This window comes from Monocercomonoides exilis (assembly GCF_001643675.1).
Source record: "Monocercomonoides exilis strain PA203 chromosome Unknown scaffold33-1116896, whole genome shotgun sequence".
In the NCBI taxonomy this organism is placed as follows: Eukaryota; Preaxostyla; order Oxymonadida; family Polymastigidae; genus Monocercomonoides; species Monocercomonoides exilis.
The window spans coordinates 237,239-261,579 of record NW_027150578.1 but is presented as its reverse complement, the minus strand read 5'-3'; the positions used below and the strand labels follow the sequence as shown (position 1 = coordinate 261,579).

General features: G+C 36.5%; 5 protein-coding genes across 5 annotated transcripts; 3 read left to right on the top strand and 2 right to left on the bottom strand.

Moving 5' to 3' along the window:
- Positions 1 to 472: 472 nt before the first annotated feature.
- Positions 473 to 3,370, top strand: MONOS_8742 (uncharacterized protein; the record flags this gene model as incomplete). The annotated part of the gene is made up of 1 exon (XM_067879178.1): positions 473 to 3,370. The coding sequence occupies one exon, from the start codon at positions 473 to 475 to the stop codon at positions 3,368 to 3,370; it is 2,898 nt and encodes a 965-aa protein (XP_067724326.1).
- Positions 3,371 to 3,454: 84 nt separating this feature from the next.
- Positions 3,455 to 4,768, bottom strand: MONOS_8743 (Ornithine-carbamoyl transferase). The gene is made up of 2 exons (XM_067879179.1): positions 4,681 to 4,768; positions 3,455 to 4,564 (listed from the first exon to the last, which is right to left on the bottom strand). Exons 1-2 carry the CDS (start codon positions 4,726 to 4,728, stop codon positions 3,656 to 3,658), a joined length of 957 nt encoding a protein of 318 aa, XP_067724325.1. The 5' UTR covers positions 4,729 to 4,768; the 3' UTR covers positions 3,455 to 3,655.
- Positions 4,769 to 4,800: 32 nt separating this feature from the next.
- On the top strand, positions 4,801 to 6,122 carry MONOS_18648 (uncharacterized protein). The gene is made up of 4 exons (XM_067871686.1): positions 4,801 to 4,967; positions 5,014 to 5,275; positions 5,335 to 5,852; positions 5,895 to 6,122. The coding sequence occupies exons 1-3, from the start codon at positions 4,816 to 4,818 to the stop codon at positions 5,485 to 5,487; spliced, it is 567 nt and encodes a 188-aa protein (XP_067724324.1). The 5' UTR covers positions 4,801 to 4,815; the 3' UTR covers positions 5,488 to 5,852; positions 5,895 to 6,122.
- Positions 6,123 to 8,956: 2,834 nt separating this feature from the next.
- MONOS_8744 (uncharacterized protein) lies at positions 8,957 to 10,327 on the bottom strand (the record flags this gene model as incomplete). Its single annotated transcript, XM_067879180.1, has 2 exons — positions 8,957 to 9,968; positions 10,116 to 10,327. 2 exons carry the CDS (start codon positions 10,325 to 10,327, stop codon positions 8,957 to 8,959), a joined length of 1,224 nt encoding a protein of 407 aa, XP_067724323.1.
- A 2,742-nt stretch (positions 10,328 to 13,069) lies between these two features.
- Positions 13,070 to 21,304, top strand: MONOS_8745 (uncharacterized protein; the record flags this gene model as incomplete). Its single annotated transcript, XM_067879181.1, has 1 exon — positions 13,070 to 21,304. One exon carries the CDS (start codon positions 13,070 to 13,072, stop codon positions 21,302 to 21,304), a length of 8,235 nt encoding a protein of 2,744 aa, XP_067724322.1.
- Between the last annotated feature and the right edge of the window lie 3,037 nt (positions 21,305 to 24,341).

The window sequence follows — 24,341 nt, the reverse complement described above, 5'->3', positions numbered from 1 at the left end:
TGTGGATGTAAGAATGAGCCTTTGTTAATCCTGTACAATTTGAGGCAAATCGGTAAGATTGTTTGTTATTTTATTAATTAATTTTGTTTGAAATTCTTTTATTTAGTCGCATATTTGGCTTTTTCTTCGAGCAATACTTGGAATAAAAGATGGATTATTTCTATTTGCTTGCAGATGTTTTGATAAAGCTATGAAAAGCAATAAATCCGCAAATTTACAGTTTATAATTGAATGCAATTTACTGAAAGCTGAATGTCTATGTGAAATGAGATTATATCAAAGAGCACTTGGATTGTTGTGTGGAATTGAACAAAGGCTTATTTCTGAAATTCGATTGCCTTCATTGTTTTCGTTTACTGGAAAACTGGTTCATATTGAGCAAAAATCATTAATTGGCGCCACTATAAAGTATATCTCTAAGATAAGCTCTTTAGATGATTTTAGTGAGATTGGTGAACGTATTTGGTGGACGATGAGCGTGATATATCATCGAGGAAGTCAAGAAATTGGAAGAAAAATGATGAAGCACATAATGAAAGTTTTAAAAAGAAAGAATAAAAAAAGCGAGCTTGAGAAAACTTATCGAAATCAAATGGCAAATGATGTTAAAAAAGGTGGAGCGTATTTGACTCGTTCACAGAAACGATATTTATCTGGGAAATATTTGGATGAGAGCGACTCCGAGCCGGAAGGCCTCACAAATGAAGGAGATGACGAAAAAGGAGGAGGGGAAGAAGAAAGAAATAACAGCGAAAAGAATGAAGAGGCGAACGAGCGAATGCTTTGGAAGAAGACATTGAGAATAATGGATGAATTGGATGATGCAGCACTTTCATCCATTGAAAGATACAGAACTGTTCAAAGGAAATTTGAATTCAAAAAGGAAATGCTTGATGAAACGAAGGAAAAAGAAGAAGAAAAGGAGGATGAAAAGAGCAGTGGAGAAATAGGCGAAGAGAAAGCGAGTAACAAACTCGACGAAAAAACATTTGATGATCAAAGTTTAAGTTATGGCTCCATTTCAACAACTAAAATCTCAGATTTTCCTTCAAACTGCACAGACGATGCTACAGCGCTTGCAAAGTCTTGCAAAATAAGTGCCAGAATGATGCTGATGATTGGCTGGATACAGTTTATGAAAGCCGTTCGAATGTGGATAAGAGAGAAGAAAGGAATTGACGAGCCTGCAAATTCTCTCACCGAAGCACAAACAGAAAATATTCTCTTTGAAGATCAAAACACACAAGATGGAATATCAACTGCCAAACCATCTGCGCAGTTTCCTCTTTTTTCGACTGATTTTCAGGAGCATTCTGCTTTCCTGCGGTTGTTTTCCTATTTCTCTCCGAAATGCGCCGTCTGCTTGAGCCAAAGCTTGTTTCTCTTTATTCATTTCACAAACTTGCAGGAGGAAACAGCGATTGAAGAGTCAGCCAGCAAAAGTTCACTTGAACAAGACGAAGGCGAAACGGGGCATTTTTCAAAGAAAAATGAAGAGGCAAAAGAGGATGGTGAATGCAAAGAAGAAGAGAAAGTTGCCAAGTTACTCGCGTCTATGGTTCATTTGACTGCGGCGCTGATGATGATGGGCTCTGAAAAAAGATTGAAGAAAGATGACAACAGTTTTGAAGAACGTAGAACAGAAGATGCCGCTTTGATTGAGGACGAAGCAAAGAGTTTTGGCAATGACAATAAAATGAGTGAAGAAGCGAATCCAGTTGACTTTCAGACTGAACCGAAATCAAAAGAAGGAAGCATCGACACAGAAGAGAGGCTGCAGAAGGAGTGTGTCATTGAGCAGCACTTTGCGCTGAGCCGTGTGTTGAGCCTGTCTCTCGTTGGAGACTATTCCTTTGGTGTGTTTGGATGGATGCTGAATGGCGTGACATATCATCTCCGATGGATGAGAGAAGCTGCAAGCGCTGTGCTGGATGTGCAGAGTGAGTGTGAAATTGAAATGTGGAGAGAGAAATGTGTGTTTGAGACAAAAAGAGGAGGAAATGAGGATGAAGAGGCAGAGCAGGAAGTGAGTGAGAAGGAGAAGGAAAAGGAGAAGGAGAAGGAGGAGAAGAAAATGGAGATTGACGAAGAGGAAACGGACTCGGCCTCAACTGAAAGCATGGAAAAAGGTGAAGAGAAGGCCAAAGAAGAGAAAGATGAGCACAAAGTTTTCGATACTTCACAATCTTCTTCTTCTTGTTTTGTTTCCTCTTCTTCTTCTTCTTCTTCTTCTTCCTCATCTTCTTCTTCTTCAACTTCATCGAATAATTCATATTCTCAAGCTGAGCATTCGCGTCTTCTCCTGTTCTCTCTTCCATCATTTGCTGCTGTCTTGCCTCATTCAAGCGAATCATCAACTTCTTCTTCAAAAGATAATTTACCTTCAAATTCTTCTTTTTCTTCTACCGCTTCCTCCTCAGCTTCCTCCTCTTCAACTTCTTCTTCTTCTTTGAACCATTCATCTTCCATGTCATCGCAAAGAGCGGCAAGTCTGTCTTCTTTGCTGAGCGATGCTCTGCTGTGTTATGCTGAGTGTTTGCTGATTGATCCGCTTTTCTTTCCGGCGTGGGTCAATGCAGCTCTGCTTCTCTCGCAGCACTCAGACTATCGAAGACAGATGATTAAGAATTCACTGAAGAGAATGGTTGCAAAGGAAGAGAAGGGAAGGAGCAAAGAAAAAGTAAAGGAGATAGATAACTCGAAAAGTGAAGAAGGAGAACAGAAGAAAGAGGAGATTGAACACGTGGGAGTGAAAGAAGAGAAAACGGAAAAGTTATTCGATAAGACAGTCGGAGAAAAAGAGAAAGAAACAGAGAATGATGTTGTTTCGGAAAATCCAAAAATTGAAGATAAATCAAAAGGCAAAGAAGATGTGGAAGAAAAAGAAGAAGAAGAAGAAGAAGAAGACATTACAAAAACCAAAGTGACGACAAGAAGCAAAGCGCGTATTGTTGAAAGCAAAGTGGAAGAAGAAAAGAGGAGAGCAGAGATAAACAATGAGCTCCAGAAAAAGAGGGAGCTTGAGCTGCTTGCTGAGGAGCTTGCAGCGATGAAAGAGACAGAAGCATACGCAATCGTCTGCTTTCTTTCTTGCATCATTCCTTCATTTGCTGATTGGATCAAAGCAGTCGACATGTTTTTGGCTGAACGCCTGCCTTTTGGGGTTCCAACACCTTTTTCTCTCACTTCGCTTCTTTTCCCCTTTTTTTCTCATTCTGTTGTTGATCTTCCAGCCATTCTGAAGTACACACCACCCACTCCACTGGAAGCTTTGCCACATTCGGTGTTTACCAACTCTTTGCCTCCGCCTTCGCTGCTTCCCTATCAATCTGTTCATTCACTTTCTACGATTCTCTCTTTAATTTCTTAGTTTGTCTTAAATTTTTGGATGTTGTTTGTCAATTTATTTGAATTATTCTTCAAGACTTTATGACATTTTTTGTTGAAGATTCAAAATATTTTTCCATAAAGACTATCAGCATGTTATTTGATTCGTTGTTTGAACAGGTAAAAAAATATCAAATTTTTGAATGAAAAGAGGCTCAAAAATATCGCCAGCTTCTTATAACCCTTCTAATATAAAAACAAGGAAAGAAAAATAACAGAAATATATATATCGATTCCTATAAAGAATCTGCAAGTTATCAACAGCTCTTTACTCAATAGTCATTTTCTTGTTGCACAAGAAAAGAAGAAGTGCCTTTTGAGCATGAAGTCTGTTTTCAGCTTCGTCAAAGACAACAGATTGTGGTCCATCAATAACTTCAGCTGTTTGTTCCATTCCACGGGCTGCGGGTAAGCAGTTCATGAAAATGGCATCTGGTTTGGCTTTTGACATAACAGTACCAGTAACCTGGAATGGCATGAATTTTTCAATACGTGATTTGCTTTCATCAGCAGGGATTCCATATGACATCCATGAATCGCAATAAACAACATCGGCACCAGTAACAGCTTCTTCAGCACATTTTGTGAACACATGAACAGCACCTCCAGATTTGGCGCAGAGTTCTTTGCACTCTTCCAGAACTTCTTCCTCTGGAGAATAGCCTGGTCCCTCAGGTCCTGCAACATTGATCGTAAATCCCATGACCGAAGCAAGACGCATTAAATCATAGGTAACATTGTTGCGAAGATCTCCGCAATATGCCAGCGTCAATCCCTCAACTTTGCCTTTCTTTTCAATGATTGTCAGAAGATCAGCAAGCATTTGGCATGGATGAGCAAAGTCATCAAGTGCATTGATAATTGGGATTGTAGAATTGTCAGCAAGCTGGCGGATGTCGGTTCTCTTGTTCAAACGAGCCATCACAACATTCACCATTCTTGACAAAACCTTTCCAGTATCACCAAAAGTTTCCTTCTTGCCCAACGGAGAGTCGGCAACAGAGTAGAAAATAGCATGACCTCCCATCTGCGTCATTCCAGTTTCGAATGAAACACGAGTTCTCAGCGATGGCTTTTCAAAAAGCATCAGCAAAGTTTCGCGATGCATTCTGTCTTCAAATTTTTCTGGGTGTGCTTTGAGCAACTTAGCGCAATCAATAATGCGCATAACTTCGTCCTATTGTTGTTATTGCAGTTTTATGACAACAGACAAGATAACATTATAATTGAATTCAAAGTTTCAAAAAACAGTAAAAAGCGGAAATTCTTTTATTGAAGAAGCAAAAATCACACTTTTGAAAGGTCAGAGAATTTCAAGATATGTCTAACTGGTGCTAACATCGATGCTTTCAACGTTGAGAACTCTTTTTTGATGATCTCTATCTATTATTTAAATTTAAATTGATCAAATTATTTTTTATTTTTCAAATGAAAATTAGAAAACATCGAATTAAGATGTCGTTGATCGAATCTCGATCTTTAAATTTTATTAAAATTTGTTGGAGCTGCTCGGTGTTGTTCGGAATATCTATTTTTGTTGTGATTTTAATTATCGCTTTCTTTCACATTAATATCTTGGAGTATGCTTTAATATTAAATTTACATAAAGATAACTGTTTTTTAAAGTTGCGGTTTATTTGAATTATTTTTATTTCCATTGTTTTTGGTTTCTGCAACGTTAATTCCTGTCTGTATTGTGTTTCATGGCAGGGAAGACATATTTAACATATTCGCTTTTTGCTGTTTTGGTACACCTTTACTTGATAAAAAATCTAAGCTTAATCTCTCCTTTAAAGAATTTTCTTGTGCAACAACTTCGTTATGGATTGTCTATGGATCCATTTTTGGCTCAGTTCTTTCAGCATTGGATTGGGATGTACCCTATCAGGTTTGAAAATATAAATTCTTTCTTCAATTTTTTATATGAGTAATTTTTTTCTTACAAAGCATTATCCTTACAATTGTTTTATTGGATCCTTTGCTGGTTTTATCCTTTCGATTTTTTATCTCCATCACTTTAGAAACCAGGTTAAGCAACTCAATCTATGCAAGCAGAAATTTCAGAACATCAGTGTTTCGTCAAAAAGAAATGTTGGATGAACGGCCATTCTAAAATTTTGAAATCATCAAATTGAAATCAAGAGATTTTTGAATGATAACTTCTCGTTGAAATGAAATAGCACAATTTTTACTTGAAAGTAATGTTGCGGTAATGAATTTTTGATTGTCGTTCAAATATTGTAAAGGATTTTGAGTATACTGGAACAAAAAGTTGAAATGAGTAGAACATCATGTTGTTTTATTTTTAAGAAATCAGGTGATAAAGTATCGATTTTGTGCTTAGCTTTCTGTGAAGTTTGTCGCATCATCGATTCAAAGAGTATAACGAATAACTGGTACGACATGTATTGTCAAAGATAATTGTAGTTCATAATTAGTTGCACCATTTTTGTGTGAAAATATATGTGTGTGTTTGTTTTTTTATTTCTCAATTTAATATTTAATAGAAATTTTTCATTAATAACAATCATTACGTGTGATTTCTTTTTATTTGATACCTATCATATTAATTAGTATTCAAGAAACAAACCGTTCAAATTAATGCTCCAAAATAATTTTGAAAAAATGAAAATTTTCTTTTTCAAAATAATGATTTTTTTATTCTCTTTTTGACAACTTTGATTCAGATTAATATTTTTTACATTCTAATAAATAAATTTTATTCAACTTGTTGATCTTCACATGATATTTTATTAAATTATGCATCAAACATTTTTTTGTCATAATTGGTATTATATTCATATCATTGATAGGTTCCATAATTTATCGGTACCCAAAAAATTAATCAGGAACAAAATTTTCTGGCTCTCTAGAGCACTTTCAGAAAAAATAAATAACAGGAAACCTTCAAAATGTTAATATGTGCTATTCCTGAAAATAATTTTTATGTTTTAAATATTAGTGAAAAGATCTGGCGTTTTTTGCTTTATTTTTTAGATCAAAGACTTGCTCATATTTTCACGAGCTTTTTGTTTTGAGAGTTTTGAGTGTTGTTATTGTTATTGAACATAACTTCTTTATAATTTTTGTTATTTTTCATTGTTTAACACTTCATTTTTTTATGACTTTTTCTATTTCACTTAATTTCGAAAAAATGGGACAAAATATTTGACTTCAGGCATTTTCATTGAAAAATTATGCATCTGAGATGAACTTTTTGTGATTAAAAAATCAGAAATATATGGATATATTTTTAGAAATACATGTTAAGTCACAAAATATAATGTTATAATATCAATGATGTTTGTCAACAGATATGAAAATCATATTAATTTTGAAATCTGGATGAGTTTATAAATGTTATAAGTGAAATAATTTTTTCATGCTTTGTGCATAAAAAGCTTGAAAGTTCATATTTTCCTCCAAATAAAAAATAAAAAGGTGAAATATGAGTTAATATGTTTTTGTGTACAGTAAAAACCGGATATAATCACAACGAATATAATCACATTCGTATGAAGACACATTTTTCGATGCACCGACATTTAAGTACTTTTTTTCATTCATTTCCCATCGCATATAATCATAGAGCCAAATATACATAATCACATTTTATTTCATTATGGGTGGATTTTTCATTGAAAAATGGGCATAGGTGTAAATTGTACCACTTTCAGTTTGCTTTCTTTCAAAATTTAAATATTACAGCATTAATCTACATAATTATATCAAGCGATTCAAGGAGGGAAAATTCGAAATTCGATCAAAAAATTTTTAACAGAATTTTCAATTTTTGAGACCCATAATATTTTTATGTTGATCACTGCAAACTTAAAATTCGATTTCTTGACTCCTAAAAGTTCAAATGTATTTATTAATTCAATTATTCAAGTAAAAATATAGTGTTTAATGTTTGTCAAGATGAATTTCCGTCTATATTATTTTTTATGTTGCTAATTCTAAAAGATTAGGTTATTAAATTTTCACAAGCATTCGTGCAGTTATAGATTTTCACTTTTAAGAAAAATAGATTACAACTTTATTGAAATGAATATACATGTTTGATTGTTGAATATTATTTTTAATTATGTGATTTTTATTGAAACTTAATAATTTTTGATTAATATTTCATGAAAAGCAACGGATTCGTTGGAACTGGGATGAAACTCCGTTTATGAAATGATGAAAGGGTATATATATTGAGGAGAATGCGTTAATAATATTCGTGAAATGAACGGTTCAGACAGAATATTTGAACGATAGGAATGAAGGAGGAAGCTAAAAAGTGAAGATAAAGTTCGTTGCATTATGTCTGGGAAAAGAATGAAAGATTAAAGCCATACAAGCTGATGATTGGATGTGCTGCGATGCTGAGAAGGATGATGCTCAGAGCTGATGGGAGTGTCAATGAAAACAAAGGGTGTTGCACAAAGTTAGACGTGAAAACTGGAGCTTGGCTATAGAGCTTGGCATTTATGGAAAGTCGAGCGAAGCGGATTACGAAGATGAGTTGTTGATTGCAGATATCGTGATGAGAAAATGAAATGGGGTGAGGAGCGTTTGCAGGTTTGATGATTACACGCTTGGCAATGTTGTTGGCGATGTTGAAGGAGGTGACAGATTCTTTGTGTTTTGGAGCAGAAAAAATGAGAAAAGCAGACAGAAGAAACGAGAGAGAATGGTGAGAGGTAGGCTGTTGGAGGGTGAGGATGAAGCGGAGGAAAGGATGCTGGATGGGAATATGCCCAATGGAGTAGATGTGTTTGTTGAGTGAGGTTGAGGGGCAGTTGTGTTTTTGGAAGGGGGATAAAAGAAGAGGGAGATGGAGAACATACGGAGGGTGTGGAGCTTGTTGTAACAAGAGAGAGAAGATGAATGAAAGGGGTCATTTAAATTGTGTTATGCATGAAGGGATTGGAAATGTCTATCAAAATTCTCAAAAAAAAAATAATTTGTCTTTTTCAAGATAGATTTCAATCTCTTCACTGTATGTTAATTTCTCATCCACATTGTTGTTTACTTTTTCATTTCATCTTTTTCATCAGTTGATGTTTGCAGTTTATTGTTGTTTGTGAAAAATTATTATTTTCCTGTTTTTAACAAAGTATTTACAACAAGCTCAATTACTACAATGCATACCTGTTTAATTTTTGCTTTACAAAGCTACTGACGTTGCGCGATACAATTATAAAAGTGGCGAGTGCGAATTGGTTAAAGCTCGCACGAATCAAAAACAATAAATTCAATAATTTATTATTTTTAAAAATAGTTATCAATAAAAGATATAATAATAGCAATGAATAAACAGAACATTTAAATAATTTGTAAAAAAAATACAAAGCTTGTTCAAAAAAATGCTTCTGCCCAGATCAGGAATTATAAACCACTCTATCTAAGTGTGTGATTCGATATTTGTGGCGCAGCGCTCGAATCGACTTTTTTCTTCAATAGCAATTATTAGTGACTGTGGTGAAGTGGGTACAAATGACAATTCCTATATTGGATTTTCCTTCAGACTTGGGATTAACCCTTATTTTTGCAAGCTAAAATATTTCAACGTCAGAAGGCATCACAAACACGCTCGGCGGTAGATTTCTTGCAAATTGTAATCGATCTCCACATGCCCCACCTCCAGTTGACCAGAATATACGCTGAACAGAGTAGTTGCAGGCGAAGAAAGAGAATTCGTCCCAATCACGCTCACTGTCTTCCCTCTCCCAACAACAGAAATCTTCTTTTCCCCAACACTGATTGTTGTCCCTTCGCTCACATGCCTCCCACCCAGCACTGTGATTGTCGAGCTCAGCTGCACCATGCTCGACCCCACTGCATGCCCCACTGTCTTGCACGGTGCTGCCTCACTCATCCCACACAGATTGTTTGCGTCATCTCCACCCACCCCAACATATCGATCCTTCATCCCTTCCTTCAGCCAGCCCTTCTTTTCTGTATGCTGATATTTCCAACTGCTTCCGTTATAATATTGGAGGCACACTCTCGTATCATTAGTATTTGTTGTGTACGATTCATAAAAAGGATTGTTCGATGAGAAGAGATTGTATCGATCTTCAAAATACACATCGTGGCCATATGGAGTGGAAGCGTTGCAACTGCAATCGTGGAAGAAGAAGAAATAGCAATAAAGCTTGTCATCTGGAGCTGTTGATTGATATGTCCTGAAATACAATCCTCCGCCATACGACACCGCCGAGCACGAAATGAACTGGAGGCTCCTCATTTTGAATGCAGTTGGGACACTTTGGCAATACATCCCTCCGCCATAAGAATTTGTAAGAGAGCACGAAGTGAAGAAACACTCAAACATACAAGCGCTCTCCCCTTTGCCATTTTCTGTTCCAACACATCCAGATCCAGAAACCTGAAAATTTTCAAGAAGAAGTCCTCTTCCATAATTAACTGCTTTACAATTCTGGAATTTACATTCGCTAATTCGGGCACATGATGAAATGGTATGAGCATACATTCCTCCTCCATATTGATTTTGTGCAGTACAGGCATAAAACACATTATTTTCGATATATATAGACTTAATTGTTAGACACATAATCCCACCTCCACGACTGAATGCAAAACAGTTATAAAACAGACAACTCGAAACTGAAAGTTCTCCAGAACTGAGATTATACATGCAGATCGCACCTCCACTCGATCCTCCATCCGTCCGTGAATCGCTTTCTCCTGTTGTTCTCGAACCACTTCACTCACACCATGTGAATGAATTTGCTCCATCGTCTGTTGTGTTTTGTCTTCCTGGCTTCAATGGGTTTTCTTTGCTTCCGATGAATTCAATATTTCTTGTCCTGCAACACTCAACGAACGAAGTGTTCAAGGCAGTCAGAGAAGCCAAGGGGTTGTTGAGAGAGGGAACAATCTCTCCATCATGCACATCGCAAACAGATGAGAATGAACAACTGTTCATAAAACATGAAGTTTGGATTGATATATAGGTTGAAGTCTAACAAGCCTCATTTGCTGTTGAGATGTTGAAAAATGATAATTTGGAGAAGGATACAAAGGGAATTAAGGACGATGAGAAAAGATTGGCAAAAAGATGAGAAATGCAATTCGCTAAAGAAATTCTTCCTTTCCATTCTTTCATTTTTCATATGTCTCTTAGCATCTTGTCAAAAAATATCCCATAAAGCTAGAGTTCTTCTATCTTCCTTTTCTGCTGCTTCCTCACAAATTTAAGCGAATAAAATACATATAAATTCTTTTTGCTATTCTCTTCAACACTTCTTTCATCATTTCATAAACGGAGTTTCATCCCAGTTCCAACGAATCCGTTGCTTTTCATGAAATATTAATCAAAAATTATTAAGTTTCAATAAAAATCACATAATTAAAAATAATATTCAACAATCAAACATGTATATTCATTTCAATAAAGTTGTAATCTATTTTTCTTAAAAGTGAAAATCTATAACTGCACGAATGCTTGTGAAAATTTAATAACCTAATCTTTTAGAATTAGCAACATAAAAAATAATATAGACGGAAATTCATCTTGACAAACATTAAACACTATATTTTTACTTGAATAATTGAATTAATAAATACATTTGAACTTTTAGGAGTCAAGAAATCGAATTTTAAGTTTGCAGTGATCAACATAAAAATATTATGGGTCTCAAAAATTGAAAATTCTGTTAAAAATTTTTTGATCGAATTTCGAATTTTCCCTCCTTGAATCGCTTGATATAATTATGTAGATTAATGCTGTAATATTTAAATTTTGAAAGAAAGCAAACTGAAAGTGGTACAATTTACACCTATGCCCAAAAAAACACTCAACTCCCACCCCCTGCCACAAAAAATATACTTCCATCACTTGTATGCACCATATCCCTCATGTGCAAGGTGTTGATGAGATAAACCTCAAATACTTCTTTTGGTGGTTGAAAATATTATTAAAGGAGAAGATCATGCCAAAAACAGAAAAAACACCTCTGGACATCAGCCACAATGCGTACGGGCTGAAAAGACCCTTCAGTGAGATACACGATATATTTTGTGAAGATGCATTCCGTGCTGTATTCAACCATTCTGAGACTGAAATAAAGAGATTGATTTATTTTGAATGATGATGGCTGTGGAAATGAAGCTATTTGGCTAAAAACAGTCGAAGAACAGTTTGTTCTTTCTTTATTTTTTTTAATATGAATATTTGCCTGTTGATGTTTTTTGTGGTTTTCATGGCAGGAGGTGGAAATGAATGAAAATGAATGAAAGCTTTATATCTCGTTGTACAGACTGACCATAGAGTTGGGAGAGCGAATTCATGTGGAAAGTGCCCAGGGTGAAGGGATTGGGAAGGGAATTGGAGATGATATTTTCAGACAAAAAACAATCTATTTAAAATCGAGAAAGATTAATGCAACACACAAAACACAAATTTTAACAATTTAAGAAGATCAAGAAATTGAAGGATATGTTGGAGAAATGACTTCTGGAAAAGATAAATGATGAATAAGATGATGAAACGCTGAAAATTGAACATTTTCATTTTATTTTTATCGATTTCGACTCATCTTATTCTATTTTTTTCAATAATATTATATCACTGTTCTTTTCTTAAGATATTGATTTATATCGTTATCTCAATTATTGTTATCATGTTTATTAATTCAGAAAGCTTCAGTTTTGTTTTGTTTATCAAATTATCGATAAAATTTTGAAGAAATTATATCAATTTCTTAAAATATGAAATAAAAACTGTTTGTTTCAAATTAAAATCTACAAGCAATTAATAATAATAATATTTAAAGCTATATATTTGAATGATCATCGCTTTCATTTATCCAATCAACAGAACCATTAATTAAATTAGTTTTTGATCAAACGTCGGAATTTTTTATGATATCAAAAAAAATCACCCATATTTGCTCAATTTTCAAACATTCAAGTTAGACCTCTGTGACACGGCAATTGAAAAAAGAAACAATGACAAAACAACAGGCTAGATTATGGTGAATGGTGTAAAATTGTGATTCTATACGTTTCCGCAATTATTGATAATATAAAATTATTATCAATTAATCAGCATGTTACAACGTAAGAAGTTTAATAATTGACAAATAAACAAATTTGACGAAAAAGCTCCCTTTTATTTAATTATTATATACTTGAAATTTCAGTTGGAGAATTTTTTTTGTCACGTTTTATCGTTGACCGTAACTGAAGGTCACTTTCAAAAGGGAAAATGACAGATATTACAGATGATTTCAATAAATCTTTTTCAAAGTACTTTTATAAATCTTAAGAAATTCTCTATCTCGTTTGTTTTGGTTAATTTTTTGGTAATATTCTTTTTAACTTGTGAAATACTAAATATAAAAGTAATCGGAAAAAAATGTTGTATTTCAAAATAGGATTGATAAAAAAATCATTGAATATTTCTGCAAAAGCACAATCGAAGAAAAAATTTCTGTTTTTCAAGACTTCAGAAAAATTGTTATTTTCAATTGTTGAAAGTGTTTTTTTTTAAATCTATTAAAGAAAACCTTAACAAAAGATGCACATTGTTTTGTGTTTCAAAGCTCACTCTTCTCTATTTCAAAAAGAACGGATTTCCCATAGCTGAAAAATTTGATCAATACTCATAATACATTTTAATTCAAGAATCAATATTGTTTTGTGTGGCAAAGAGAGAGCAGAACCCATGCTTTTCGGGAGTTTTAGCGTCTTTATAATTATTCACGCTCTGCTATGCACAAGAGATACCGTTTGGAAAGGATATGCATTCAAAAAAGTAGATTTTCAAGATAATAATTTTGGAAGGTTAGGAGAAACTCACGAGAAAAGCAAAAATGCATACTTTCCGCACAGAGTGAATGCAATCAGTGTGGTGAAGTCTAATGTGGTGCATAATTTGGATTCATTTGATTGGTCGCTAAATACAGAAAAAAGCTCAAAACGATTGTCGGTGGATGTTGATAGGGTATTTTGTTATAAATTTCCTGCTGGACTTGCCGAAGATGATAAGGATATATGGAGCTGGATTAGAAGCAGGATAATAGTTCTGAACTCATCGTTGGCTGTTGAGCGAATGAAAATTGTCCAAAAAAACACATCTTCTTTTTCTGTGAGAAATGAATTGTCCAGATTATCTGTTAGCGATTGCATAATAAGTGTGGTTGCAGAGACGGAATTATCTCCTTTTGACTGTGCAGGAGGAACGATAAGAATGACTAATATTTCTTTACAAAGGTATTTTCCAAAGCAGGCGTGGCCATCTCTTGTCTCAGCAAGCCCCTGCTCACTTCCTTTGACAGGAAATGTTTATGTTTTGAGCTGTACATTTTCTTCGTTTTGCGTCTCGCTTGCGAATCCGTTCATTGGTGATCTGAATTTGTCATTTGCTTCGGCTTCTTTTTGCAGCTTCCACAATGTGTCTGTTCAGAGCAGCAACAAAAACTTGCCACAAAGGCATTCTTTTCAAGAGAGCAAAATCGAAGGATGCACGGTCACCGATTGTGTTTGCCCATATTATGGCGTTCTCATCTCTGGCTCTCGTGGATGTGGTTTCAGCTCCTCGAACACTTCTTTCATTCGTTCGAAAAACACCATTTCTCATCAGATCTACACAAATAAAACGCAATCATTTTCAGATGGAGAAATCAAATTCGAAGATTGCAAATTTACCGAATGCAGTGCTGTTCATGGTGGTGCAATAACAGTTAGCGGCAGTGCCAAGCTCACTGTTGACAAATGCACATTTACCAAATGCACTGATACGTTTCCAAACACATATGGATATGGTGGTGCAATTTTAAGCAACGGAAGTGATTGCAGCATTGAAAATTCAATATTTAATAATTGCCGAGGAACGGAAAAAGAATCAATCGGAGGAGCATTTGCCCACATTGCAAATAAATTTTCTTTGATTTTTGGCTGTTCTTTTGAAAATTGTTCAGCAGCTTATGGAGGAAGTGTTGCATGGCATCTTGGTGGAAGTGGATCAATTTACGACTCTGTCTTCGAAAACAGTAAAGCGTTAATTTGGTTTGCTGGAACTGTATTTCTTCAATATCAAAAATTTGATTTTGTAATGTCAAATTGCTATTTATTCAAAGGAGATGCTCCACATGGTGCAGGAGGATTTGACGCAACCCACAATACGGAATTGAAAAACTTACAAACGCAATTTTGCTTGTTTGAAAGTAATACAGTGCAAAAATCAACCCATGCAAAGGATATTTTTCTTGGTTTTTGTTATAATGAAAGCACAATTACAGAACACATCATTTGCTGTCTTTCTTATTCTATGGCCCCTCAAAAAGTTGTTCTATGTGCTAAATATGCTTTGGAATGCGGTGATGACGGTGTTGCATATGACTCATATCTTCTATCTCCTCAGTCAGAAATACACATAAGTCATTCAGGAAGTGATGTGAACACTTGTGGAGGAACAGGCTCGGAATGCCAAACGGTGGAATATGGGGTGACAAGATGGAATTCATATTTGGGACAGAATGTTTTTATGACCAGTGAAGAATTCGAAGAAGATATGATTGAAATTGATTGGAGGAATATCGTTCTCAGCGGAGCAGAGAACAACTCATCTGCAATAAAGTGTCACGAAGCCTCGTCAAACGACTGCTTGATCTCCATCGGCAATGGTTCGCTGAATGCAAAGATGGTTCGATTTGTTTGTGTGTTCAACCGATCTGCAATTGCAATTGGCTCCTCTGGGTTGCTTGAGCTGGAGCTGTGCAGTTTTGCGAAAAGCTCCCAATCGACTCTGCCATCAACAAAATCCTTGATTCAGGTTGAAGAAGGTTCGTTAACGATGAAATTTGTGAATGTCTCTGGATTTGGATTTTCGCAAGGCTGTGCAATTGCTTTGTCGGATTGCAAATCTGTCTCTCTTTCGAATGCTTCTTTTTTGAATGTTGAGAGCGAGCAGAACGGAGGATGCCTGAATGCAGTGTGGAGCGAAGGGTTTGAGGATAGCTGTGATTCTTCAATAAACAAATGCACTTTTGAGCATTGCATTGTTTCTGGTGATGGAAATGGAGGTGGGGCGCTGTTCATCTCGCTACCAAACACATGTTCAACAACAATTTCTCGATGTTACTTCGAAGAGTGCGAGGCGCCTTTCGATTCGCAGGAGGGATTTGGGGGAGGGATCTTTCTGAATCTTGAGAACTCAGATTCAGCATTTGCCATCACAGATCCTTCTTTTTCATCAGAAAAGCCAAACAAAGCGAAGCATGGAAACGATTTGTTTGTTCAATCGCCCGACCTGAAGGAATCGATCACGAACGAAACGCTTCCTTTTGCTTATGCACTGGGTCATAGCTGCTTTGATGATTTGCGTGGGTTCAATGGAAATGATCACGAGCATTCGATTCCGTTGGTTCTGTTTCTTGAGGAAGTTGGGAGCACAGTCCATGTGGGAAGCGAGGATGGTGCTGATACTGTGGTATGTGGATTCTCGGATTATCCGTGCCAGTCTGTTGATTATTGCATGGAGAGGCTGGCAGAGGAAAATGCAAAAGCAATAGCTATCGTCAAATCAGCTATAATTGAGAGCGAACTGAATCATCCCGATTTGATTTTGAGATCATCAAACACTTCAAAAGCCGAAATGACTTGTGCCAAGTCGCTGAATGCTCTGACTGGAAAAGTGATGGCAGCCACGGGGAATGCATCCATCGAATTGATCCGCTTTTTGCTTCCTTCTTCTTTTGATGCTGAGATCGAAACGTTAATATTCTTGACTTCTGAGAGCAACCTATCGTTGACAAAGTGTGCATTCGAGATGCAGCAGGGCGAGGTCAGCCAGATAGGTTACAGGCTGTTTCATATGTGCGGAGGAATCATCAATATGGACTACTGCCTGTTGAATTCAGCGAATCTCCAGCATACGCCTATCGCAGTGAGCGAAAACACAGCCAGCACCCCAACAACGATTATTTCGTTGAATGTGAAGAACACAGACATTGGCGATCAGCCTCTCATTGGTGTGATTCCATCGTCAACATCCAAACTATTGAACGAGGGAACAACGAGCGACAAGGCTGTCTGTCTTACTCAATGCACTTTTTCAGGGATCACCAACGGCGATGCAAACAGCGCTGTGCTAATTTCATCCTCAATTTCAAGCCAGGTTGAGTGTTTGCATTGGAATATCACGAACGCCAAAGGCGCTGAGAGCATGGAGGGAGGCGCGATGAAAGTTGTTGTTGAAGCACAAGGGCAATTTACGATGGAAAACGCCACATTCACGAAATGCTGTGCCGAAAATGAAACAGGTGGAAAAGGAGGAGGGGTCTATTTCGACTGCTCTGCTTCCAATGCATTCTCCTTCCAGCAGATAGTCTTCGATCAATGCTCTGCAAAGAGTGGGAAAAACATGTTCTTTCTTTCTTCAGACTTGAATGTTTCGATTACAAAACAGTCATTGGCATTTGAGGTTAGCGAGACAGCGGGAAATAAAAATCTATTCGTTGGGAACGACACCACGAAGACAAACTTCGATCTTTGCCGATTTCTGATTGGATTTGCATCTCAAGAAATCTATCTCAGCAAGAACAGCGGGTGGGATGTTCTCCGATGTGGGAGTGCAGAAGAGCCATGTTCAACAATGGAGTATGGGCAAAAACATTTTCGTGCTTTGGAAGATCCAGCACAATCAAGCATGAACACATTTTTGATCGTCGATGAAGCTCAGGTGAACAGCGAGGTTGACATTTCAAACGTCACTGTGACTTCAGTTGATGCCAAGTCTCGCCCTTCTCTGACTTTTGGAGCAGCCATTTCACCTCAGGCAGGAAAGGAAGAAGAAAGCGATTCTGTGCTGACAAACACCGGCACATGCACCCTCATTAACATTGAGATCTGTTGCTGGGATGGATCTGAATGGAAGCAGACAAAACTCATAAGCACAACTGGCAGCTCCTTTGCAGCTCAAGGCTGCTCCTTCACCAGCGCTTCTGAGGCAGCCATTCCTTATTGTGTTGTTGCCTGCCTGTTTGGAACGTGCGAATTATCATTCTGCTCGTTCCAATCCATCAAAGCCGAAAGACACATTCTGATGGTATCACATGGAAGCAGCATTGACTTGACAAATGTTTCAATGAACAACATGGAACTGATGGGTAAAAGCATTGTTGCAGTGTTGGCTCAGGCTGAGTGGAAAGGCGAGTCTCAGAGATTGAATGAAGGCGGCAGTACAACGGTGCAACTGAAATGCTGCACGCTCCATTCGCTACTCCAAAATGCTCCATCTGAGCCCTCCATCATCAGCTGCACTGGCAGCGAGCCTTGCAGCGTGTCTGTGCAAAACACATTGATCAAGAATTGCGGAAGCAGCCAAAGCGAGAAAGGGGGAGGAATGATAATGAAATTGAACGAAGGGGGATTTTTCGAGTGCCGTTTTTCGGCTGTCTCGGAGTGCTTCTGCTCGGAGACTGGAAGGGGAGGAGCAATATTTCTGGATTGCTCTTTGATCACAAGTGAAGGCTTGCTTCCTTTTCTGTTGGAAAACACAACTTTCATGAATAACAAGGCATTCAAGGGGAGAGACTTGTATGTGCGATGCACAAATATCAAATCTCAAATAAACATCGAGCTCTTCCAGCTCGATTTCAGACCTCCATTTGTCCGAGAATTTGCTATGTGGGGATGCACAGCACAAGACCATACTGATGAACAAGATCTGCTGCTGCTTGTTGTTGTGTATCGGAGCGAGACGATTTTTGCATCTTCTTCATCCAACAACTCCTCCGATTCACGCCAGTGCGGTGGAATAAGCGAACCTTGCATTTCCTTGAATGTTGCTCTGCCCCACATCATTCCTTCAGCTTACAGCAATTTGCTGACTGACAAAAGCGCTGAAGTGACAGGGGAAGCAAGAGCTCGCGATGTGACGATCAAGTCGCTGGAGCAGGAAAGCGACAAAGGAGTGCTCCACCTGAACTGCTCCGTCGAGAGCAATACAGACAGTCTTGTTACGTGCTCGTCGAATGTGAAAATGGAATTTCTAACATTTTTGTTTGGAAGCGCTTTTTCTTCTTCGCATTCCAGCTTGTTATCGCTGACAGATGGCAACTTGTCTATTTCAGGCACAGCATTTACTCAAGAAGATTCGACTGGAAACTCTGAAACGAAATTGAACTGCTCCATCATTCTCGTGGAGAATGGGAGGCTATCGATTAACTGGTGCACTTTTGCTTCCCTTTGTCTCGTCTCTTCGTGTGTGGCAGCAAGAGGCGGACAATATTGCTTGTTAATGGAACTGAACATTTCTGATATGAGTTGTGGAGAGTTATTTGATTTTCGCAATTTCACAAACCTGTCCATGCAGCAGTTGCTTGTTTCAAGCTGCATGTTTGATCGATCCGCTCTCATCCTTCTGAACTGCAAAGACTCTCAGCTCCAGAAGGTTCAAATCAAGAATGCAGAGAGCAAAACAAGCTTGATTGTGCTTTCCTCAGACGGTTCAGGAGGCCAATTAAACATCCAATGCAGCCACTTGAAATTCGACGATACACACGTTTTAAAGGAATCCTTGATTTCTGTTGAATGCGAAGAGGCAAATGTCGAAATGAATTCCTTGGCCATTTCCAACGCGATGCTTATGGAAGGATGTGCAGTGAGCGTGAAATCAAATGACTCAGAATTCAGATTGAAGCAGTCTTCATTTCAAAACATAACCAGAAATTCGTTTGGCCCGTGCTGTTTAGCTGCTTCTTCTTCGTCTTTGCCTTCGTCTTTATTGGTGGAATTGGAGAACTACACCAACCAAAAATGCATCTCGTCCTCAGAAAAGGGAAGAATTGCTGCTCTGACAAATTTATCGGATGTTTGCTTATCTTCTTGCGTGTTTGATGGAGCAGCAAGCACGCATGAGTTGAGAGACAACGAAGAATCATTTGAAGAACTGTGTCAGTGGAATGGGTCGATGATTGATCTTCAAAATTGTTCTGGGCTGATGAAGGATTCGACGCTGGCAAATTCAGAAAATGGAGGGCTTTCCTTATCAGGTGGAAGTGTGAAGATATATGATGGGAAATTCGAAAACAATAATCCGTCAATAGCGAATTATGAATCGATAAGAAGAAACATTCTGTGTGGAGACTCAGCAAAATTGAAAGTTACGAGTTTGAAGGGAGGAGATGGAGCGAAAGACAACACCTCGCTATGGATATTGGAAGAAGGATGCACACTGGAAGGAATAGCAAAAGAAAGAGCATCTGCGCTTTTCATCCCGAGGATGGAGAGTGTGTCATCGGAAAAGTCAGGGGAGAAGGTAAATCTCGTGTTCAGAGGATCAATTCTCCTTCCTTGTAACCTGTCGTTCAAGACAGTTATTGCTGTTGGAGATGAAGAGGTGGTTGAGAAAAATTTGTTTGATGAAAGTGGTTTCATATCAGAAGAAGAGGTGCATGGGTCTGTTCCTGTCAATACATTTGAAGGCGTTCCAAGTGAAGCAGAAGTGAGGGTGTGCATTTTGTTTGGAAATGCTGATTCTCCATCGGCCACTGATTCATTTATTCTGAAGAACAGAAGTGAGACTGATCCAAAAGGAGAAGGAAATCTTGTTGAGGGAGGAAAAGAAGGAAAATCGATATGGCCAATAATTGTGATAATATTAGCTGTGTTGTTTTTGATTATTCTTGTTGTTGCAGTTGTTCTGGCGGTTCGATGGAAGAAGGCAAAGAATGAAGCGGAAGATCTGAGAGAGATTGTGAACGATAACATCAGAAAAGATCCGAAGGCATTTGAGATGGTAACGATGGAGATGTCTCCAGAGGAGCAATGGAGGAGAGCAGAAAGAGAGGCAGAGAAGAAAAATGATGAGAGGATTAAGAAGAGGGTGTATGACAAGACGTTGGGGCATTCAGAATCTTCAGAGCATTTGTTGAGTGAGAGTGGTTCCACTGAATACATTCTTGGGAGAGATTCAGACAAGATTCCAGATTGGGCATTGGAGAAGGCTGATGAAAAAGAAGAAGAAATAAGAGAGAGAACTCCATCACCTTCCATTTCATCCACCTCAACAACTGATTCAGATTCTACATTTGTTCGATCAGAGTGTCTGTGCCCAACCACCTCATCGATGTCGAACTTGGTGGATGCAATGGCCTGTTCATCCCCTCATGAGAAACTGATTGTAGATTTGAGGGATTCATTGTTCATGCTATTGCATGGAAGGAATAAGACAAAAGAGATGGCGATCGGCACTTTGCAGGAGAGAGAGCAGACAGCTGCTCAGATTCTGTTCTGGGTGGCCAATCTTGCGCTGCATTCATTTGAGAATGAAGAAGACGAGCTGTCCTCCCTTGCCAATCTGAGTCCACATATTGTGTTGTTCTCAGAACATATGGTGATTTGTATTGTGATGCACTCTGACTTATTGTCTGATGATTCATCATCATCCATCTCATCATCAACTGTTGTGACTTCTGCAAGTGATGATGATGATGACTCTCTTCCCTCATCAGCTTTTGAGGATGATGAAGACAACAGGAAGGAGTGCTTGAGATGGAAGGCACCAGAATTGTTGATCAACAAGAAGATGGATGCAACAAAGGAGTCAGTGGCATTCTCAATTGGGATGATGTTGTGGGAGTGTCTGACACTCCAGATCCCTTTTGGAGAATACGAAGCCGAAGTTGCTGGGCAGAAGATAGTCAATGGAGAGAGACCAAGTGTTGAAATCATTGGTGAGAGCAGCTTGAAGGGTTGTGTGATGTCGAGTTTTGCGACTTGCCCATCAGCGAGGCCAACACTCATCGATGCCAAAAGAGTGTTTATTGTGCGTTTTCCGGCAGATGCTGTTGTGCTCACAATGTCTGATGCCGTTGATATTGAGCAGTTATCGGATCGTGCTGATGCATCTGGAAGGTCTATTGAAAGTGACAATTCTTCGACACTCATAAGCTGAACTGTTTCCCACACGACAACCGCAATGTTGTGACTTCCAAAGCAGAAACTGCAAAATTGAAATTTCAGTAATTTTATTTAATGCGAACGAAGCCCCAGAGTCTGTAAAGAAAGTGATTTTTTTTTTTTTTTTTTTTTTTTTTTTTTGCATTTTTTGTTGAAGTCACTGGTCTCAAGAAGCTGATGAAGTTTCCACAGATAAATTGCTTTGGGATATCAATTATTCTTTTGCAGATGGATGTGATGGCTTTTGATGACGAGGAAAGGAGCATCATCGGTGGACAATTGGTAGTCATGGACGAGTCGGATTTGCTTGTCTCATTTCGCATTCTTCATTGTTAACTTGATCTTGCTCTTTGCCTCCATCCCAGAAACTCTTGCGATTTTCGTTTTCTTTTTGTTCAATCTGCATCTGTAAAAACATTGTAATTGCCTTTGAAGAATGCAAAGCTCTTTTCATCACTTGTTGTTTGTCAAAAATTCTCTTCGCCTGAGTTTTTTGTTTCAATTCAATGACGTTTTCTTTTCTTTGTATTTGAATCCTTCCAAGCCACCTAAATGTGCATTCTTTCATTTTCTTTTCTTTTTCTTTTCTTTTTCTTTTCTTTTCTTCTTTTTCCTTTTTTGTTGGAATTGAACAAAATAAAATCCTTATAAAAGTGATTTACTTACCTGCAAAACATTATCGAATATGTCTTTTGGAGCAACAATTTCCTTCAGCTGCAAGATTTCTTCATTTCATAAAAATCATCTCTTGAATTCTTTTCTGAACATCATTCTTCCAAAATTGATAGCAATTGAAAAACACGTCAAAAAAAAACATTGCTTCTTTCATCTGCTTTACACGTGTCCTTATGGTTTGTTGAATTTTCTGAAAAGGAGCAAAAATTATACAATGTTTGCATCTTTTCTTTTGTCACTCTCTAATCTGACAATAATTTTCCGATATTATTTGCTTCTTGTTCATACTTTTTTGTTGTGCCTTTTGTAACACGGAGAGTGTTTTTATAGAAACACTTGCTATATAGAAGTGAAGTTCCGACAATAAAAGAGCAACTTTTTAACATCTTTTTGAATATTGTCTTCCATCTTCAACAAACATGTAACCCTCTAATTTATACTCTAGTTAATCACATCAAGCATCTTATACTGTTTCTCCAATTCAATAAATTAATAACAAAAAATTATTATCTCAAATATTATGGGACTGATAAAATAAAATAAATCTTTTTGAATTCTTTTAACATTTTTTTTTCTAAACAAAACTCTGTTTCTCAATTTGAGCATCAGCATCATAAAAAAATAATATAAAATAAAAACTATTATATTCTGTCTTATTTTTTTTTTCTTTCCTGATGACAACTTTAGCCATTGTGACTTGATGCATTTTTTGAATTATCAAATTTTGCTTTTTAAGTTTTTTTTTTTTCCTTTTTTTTTTCCTTTTTTTTCTTTTTTTCTTTTTCTTTTTTTTTGCTTTTTAAGTTTTTATGTATGTGGGGTCATATTTTTATTAGTACCCCGTTTTTTATTAGATCCTATTTTTTTTTCCTCATATTGCTTTATATAGAAGCTAATACGCAATGAGAATAATTTTAAAACAAATGATATATTATTATAAGGTTGTATACCAAATCTTTTTGGAAATCATTTCTTTTAAAAAAAGATCCGAATTTTTTAAGTTTTATTTTTTGATCAATGTTTTGCTCGTGTTTCCACGAGTTTTTGAAACCAAGCATTTTCCTTGTTAGCATTGTTTTTAAACTTTTCTTTTTAACATTTTTGGTTATTTTTCAACTTGAGGAATTCTTTTTTTTCAACAGTTTTCACACCTCATCTTTTTTTCGAAAAATTGAAATTATGAACGAATACGCTGTTATTTAATAAAATAATCATTCGTGTTAAATAAATAAATTAGTGTTTTAAATAATAAAAGTGGTGAGAAATGAAATTAAAAAGTGTTTCATTCAAAAAATGAAAAAGATGATATTTCGTTTTTCACGTTTTCCTTTTTGTACACATAAAATTTCCAAAGAATTTTTACATAAACGATATTGTTCATTATATTACATCAACTAAATACAAGGAAATTTATTATTAATAATTTCTTTTGAAAATATTTCAGTTTTACAAAAAAAAGGAAAGGTGTGAAAACTGTTGAAAAAAAAGAATTCCTCAAGTTGAAAAATAACCAAAAATGTTAAAAAGAAAAGTTTAAAAACAATGCTAACAAGGAAAATGCTTGGTTTCAAAAACTCGTGGAAACACGAGCAAAACATTGATCAAAAAATAAAACTTAAAAAATTCGGATCTTTTTTTAAAAGAAATGATTTCCAAAAAGATTTGGTATACAACCTTATAATAATATATCATTTGTTTTAAAATTATTCTCATTGCGTATTAGCTTCTATATAAAGCAATATGAGGAAAAAAAAATAGGATCTAATAAAAAACGGGGTACTAATAAAAATATGACCCTATTTCAATTTTTGATTGTTTGCTTCGTTTGATTGTTAATAAACATGAGTAGTTATTTTCAGTTGTTTCACAAATATTCTTTTGATTGATTTACCAGCACCTTTAAGAATGTCTTTATAAATGGAGTTTTTGTTAAATTGAAATTCTTATTTTTCGATTGTTTAGCCGATATGTATTTGTAGACATCTTTTTGTGTAACTCAAACAATTTTCGTTATTTTTTCCTCAATTGTTCAATTCTTTCATTAATTCTTGAAAGATAAAGCGTTTTTCAACGTTCATCATCGATACAGATTGAATAACCATGCTGCATGGAGAAGTATATAAGTCCTGACATATTTTTAAAAATTGAAACACAAGAAAGACTGTTCAAAGGTTTTCATCAAAAAAAACTTATCAAATGTGCGAAATTTTAAAATAAAAGTGACGAAATTTTTCTATGTGAAACAAAAAAATCGAATATTTTGGTCTTTTTTCAGCAACTTCTAACAAAAAATTTCAAGAATGGATATTAAAACATATCATGTGAATTTGAACATTCATGTGAAAGTGGAAAGGAAG

Coding starts and splice junctions, on each gene's coding strand:
- MONOS_8743 (XM_067879179.1), bottom strand. CDS start 4,728: ATGTTAGCACCAGTTAGACATATCTTGAAATTCTCTGACCTTTCAAAA. Junction 4,565..4,680: donor AATTCTCTGACCTTTCAAAA/GTGTGATTTTTG, acceptor TAACAACAATAG/GACGAAGTTATGCGCATTAT.
- MONOS_18648 (XM_067871686.1), top strand. CDS start 4,816: ATGAAAATTAGAAAACATCGAATTAAGATGTCGTTGATCGAATCTCGA. Junction 4,968..5,013: donor TTTCACATTAATATCTTGGA/GTATGCTTTAAT, acceptor TGTTTTTTAAAG/TTGCGGTTTATTTGAATTAT. Junction 5,276..5,334: donor ATTGGGATGTACCCTATCAG/GTTTGAAAATAT, acceptor TTTCTTACAAAG/CATTATCCTTACAATTGTTT.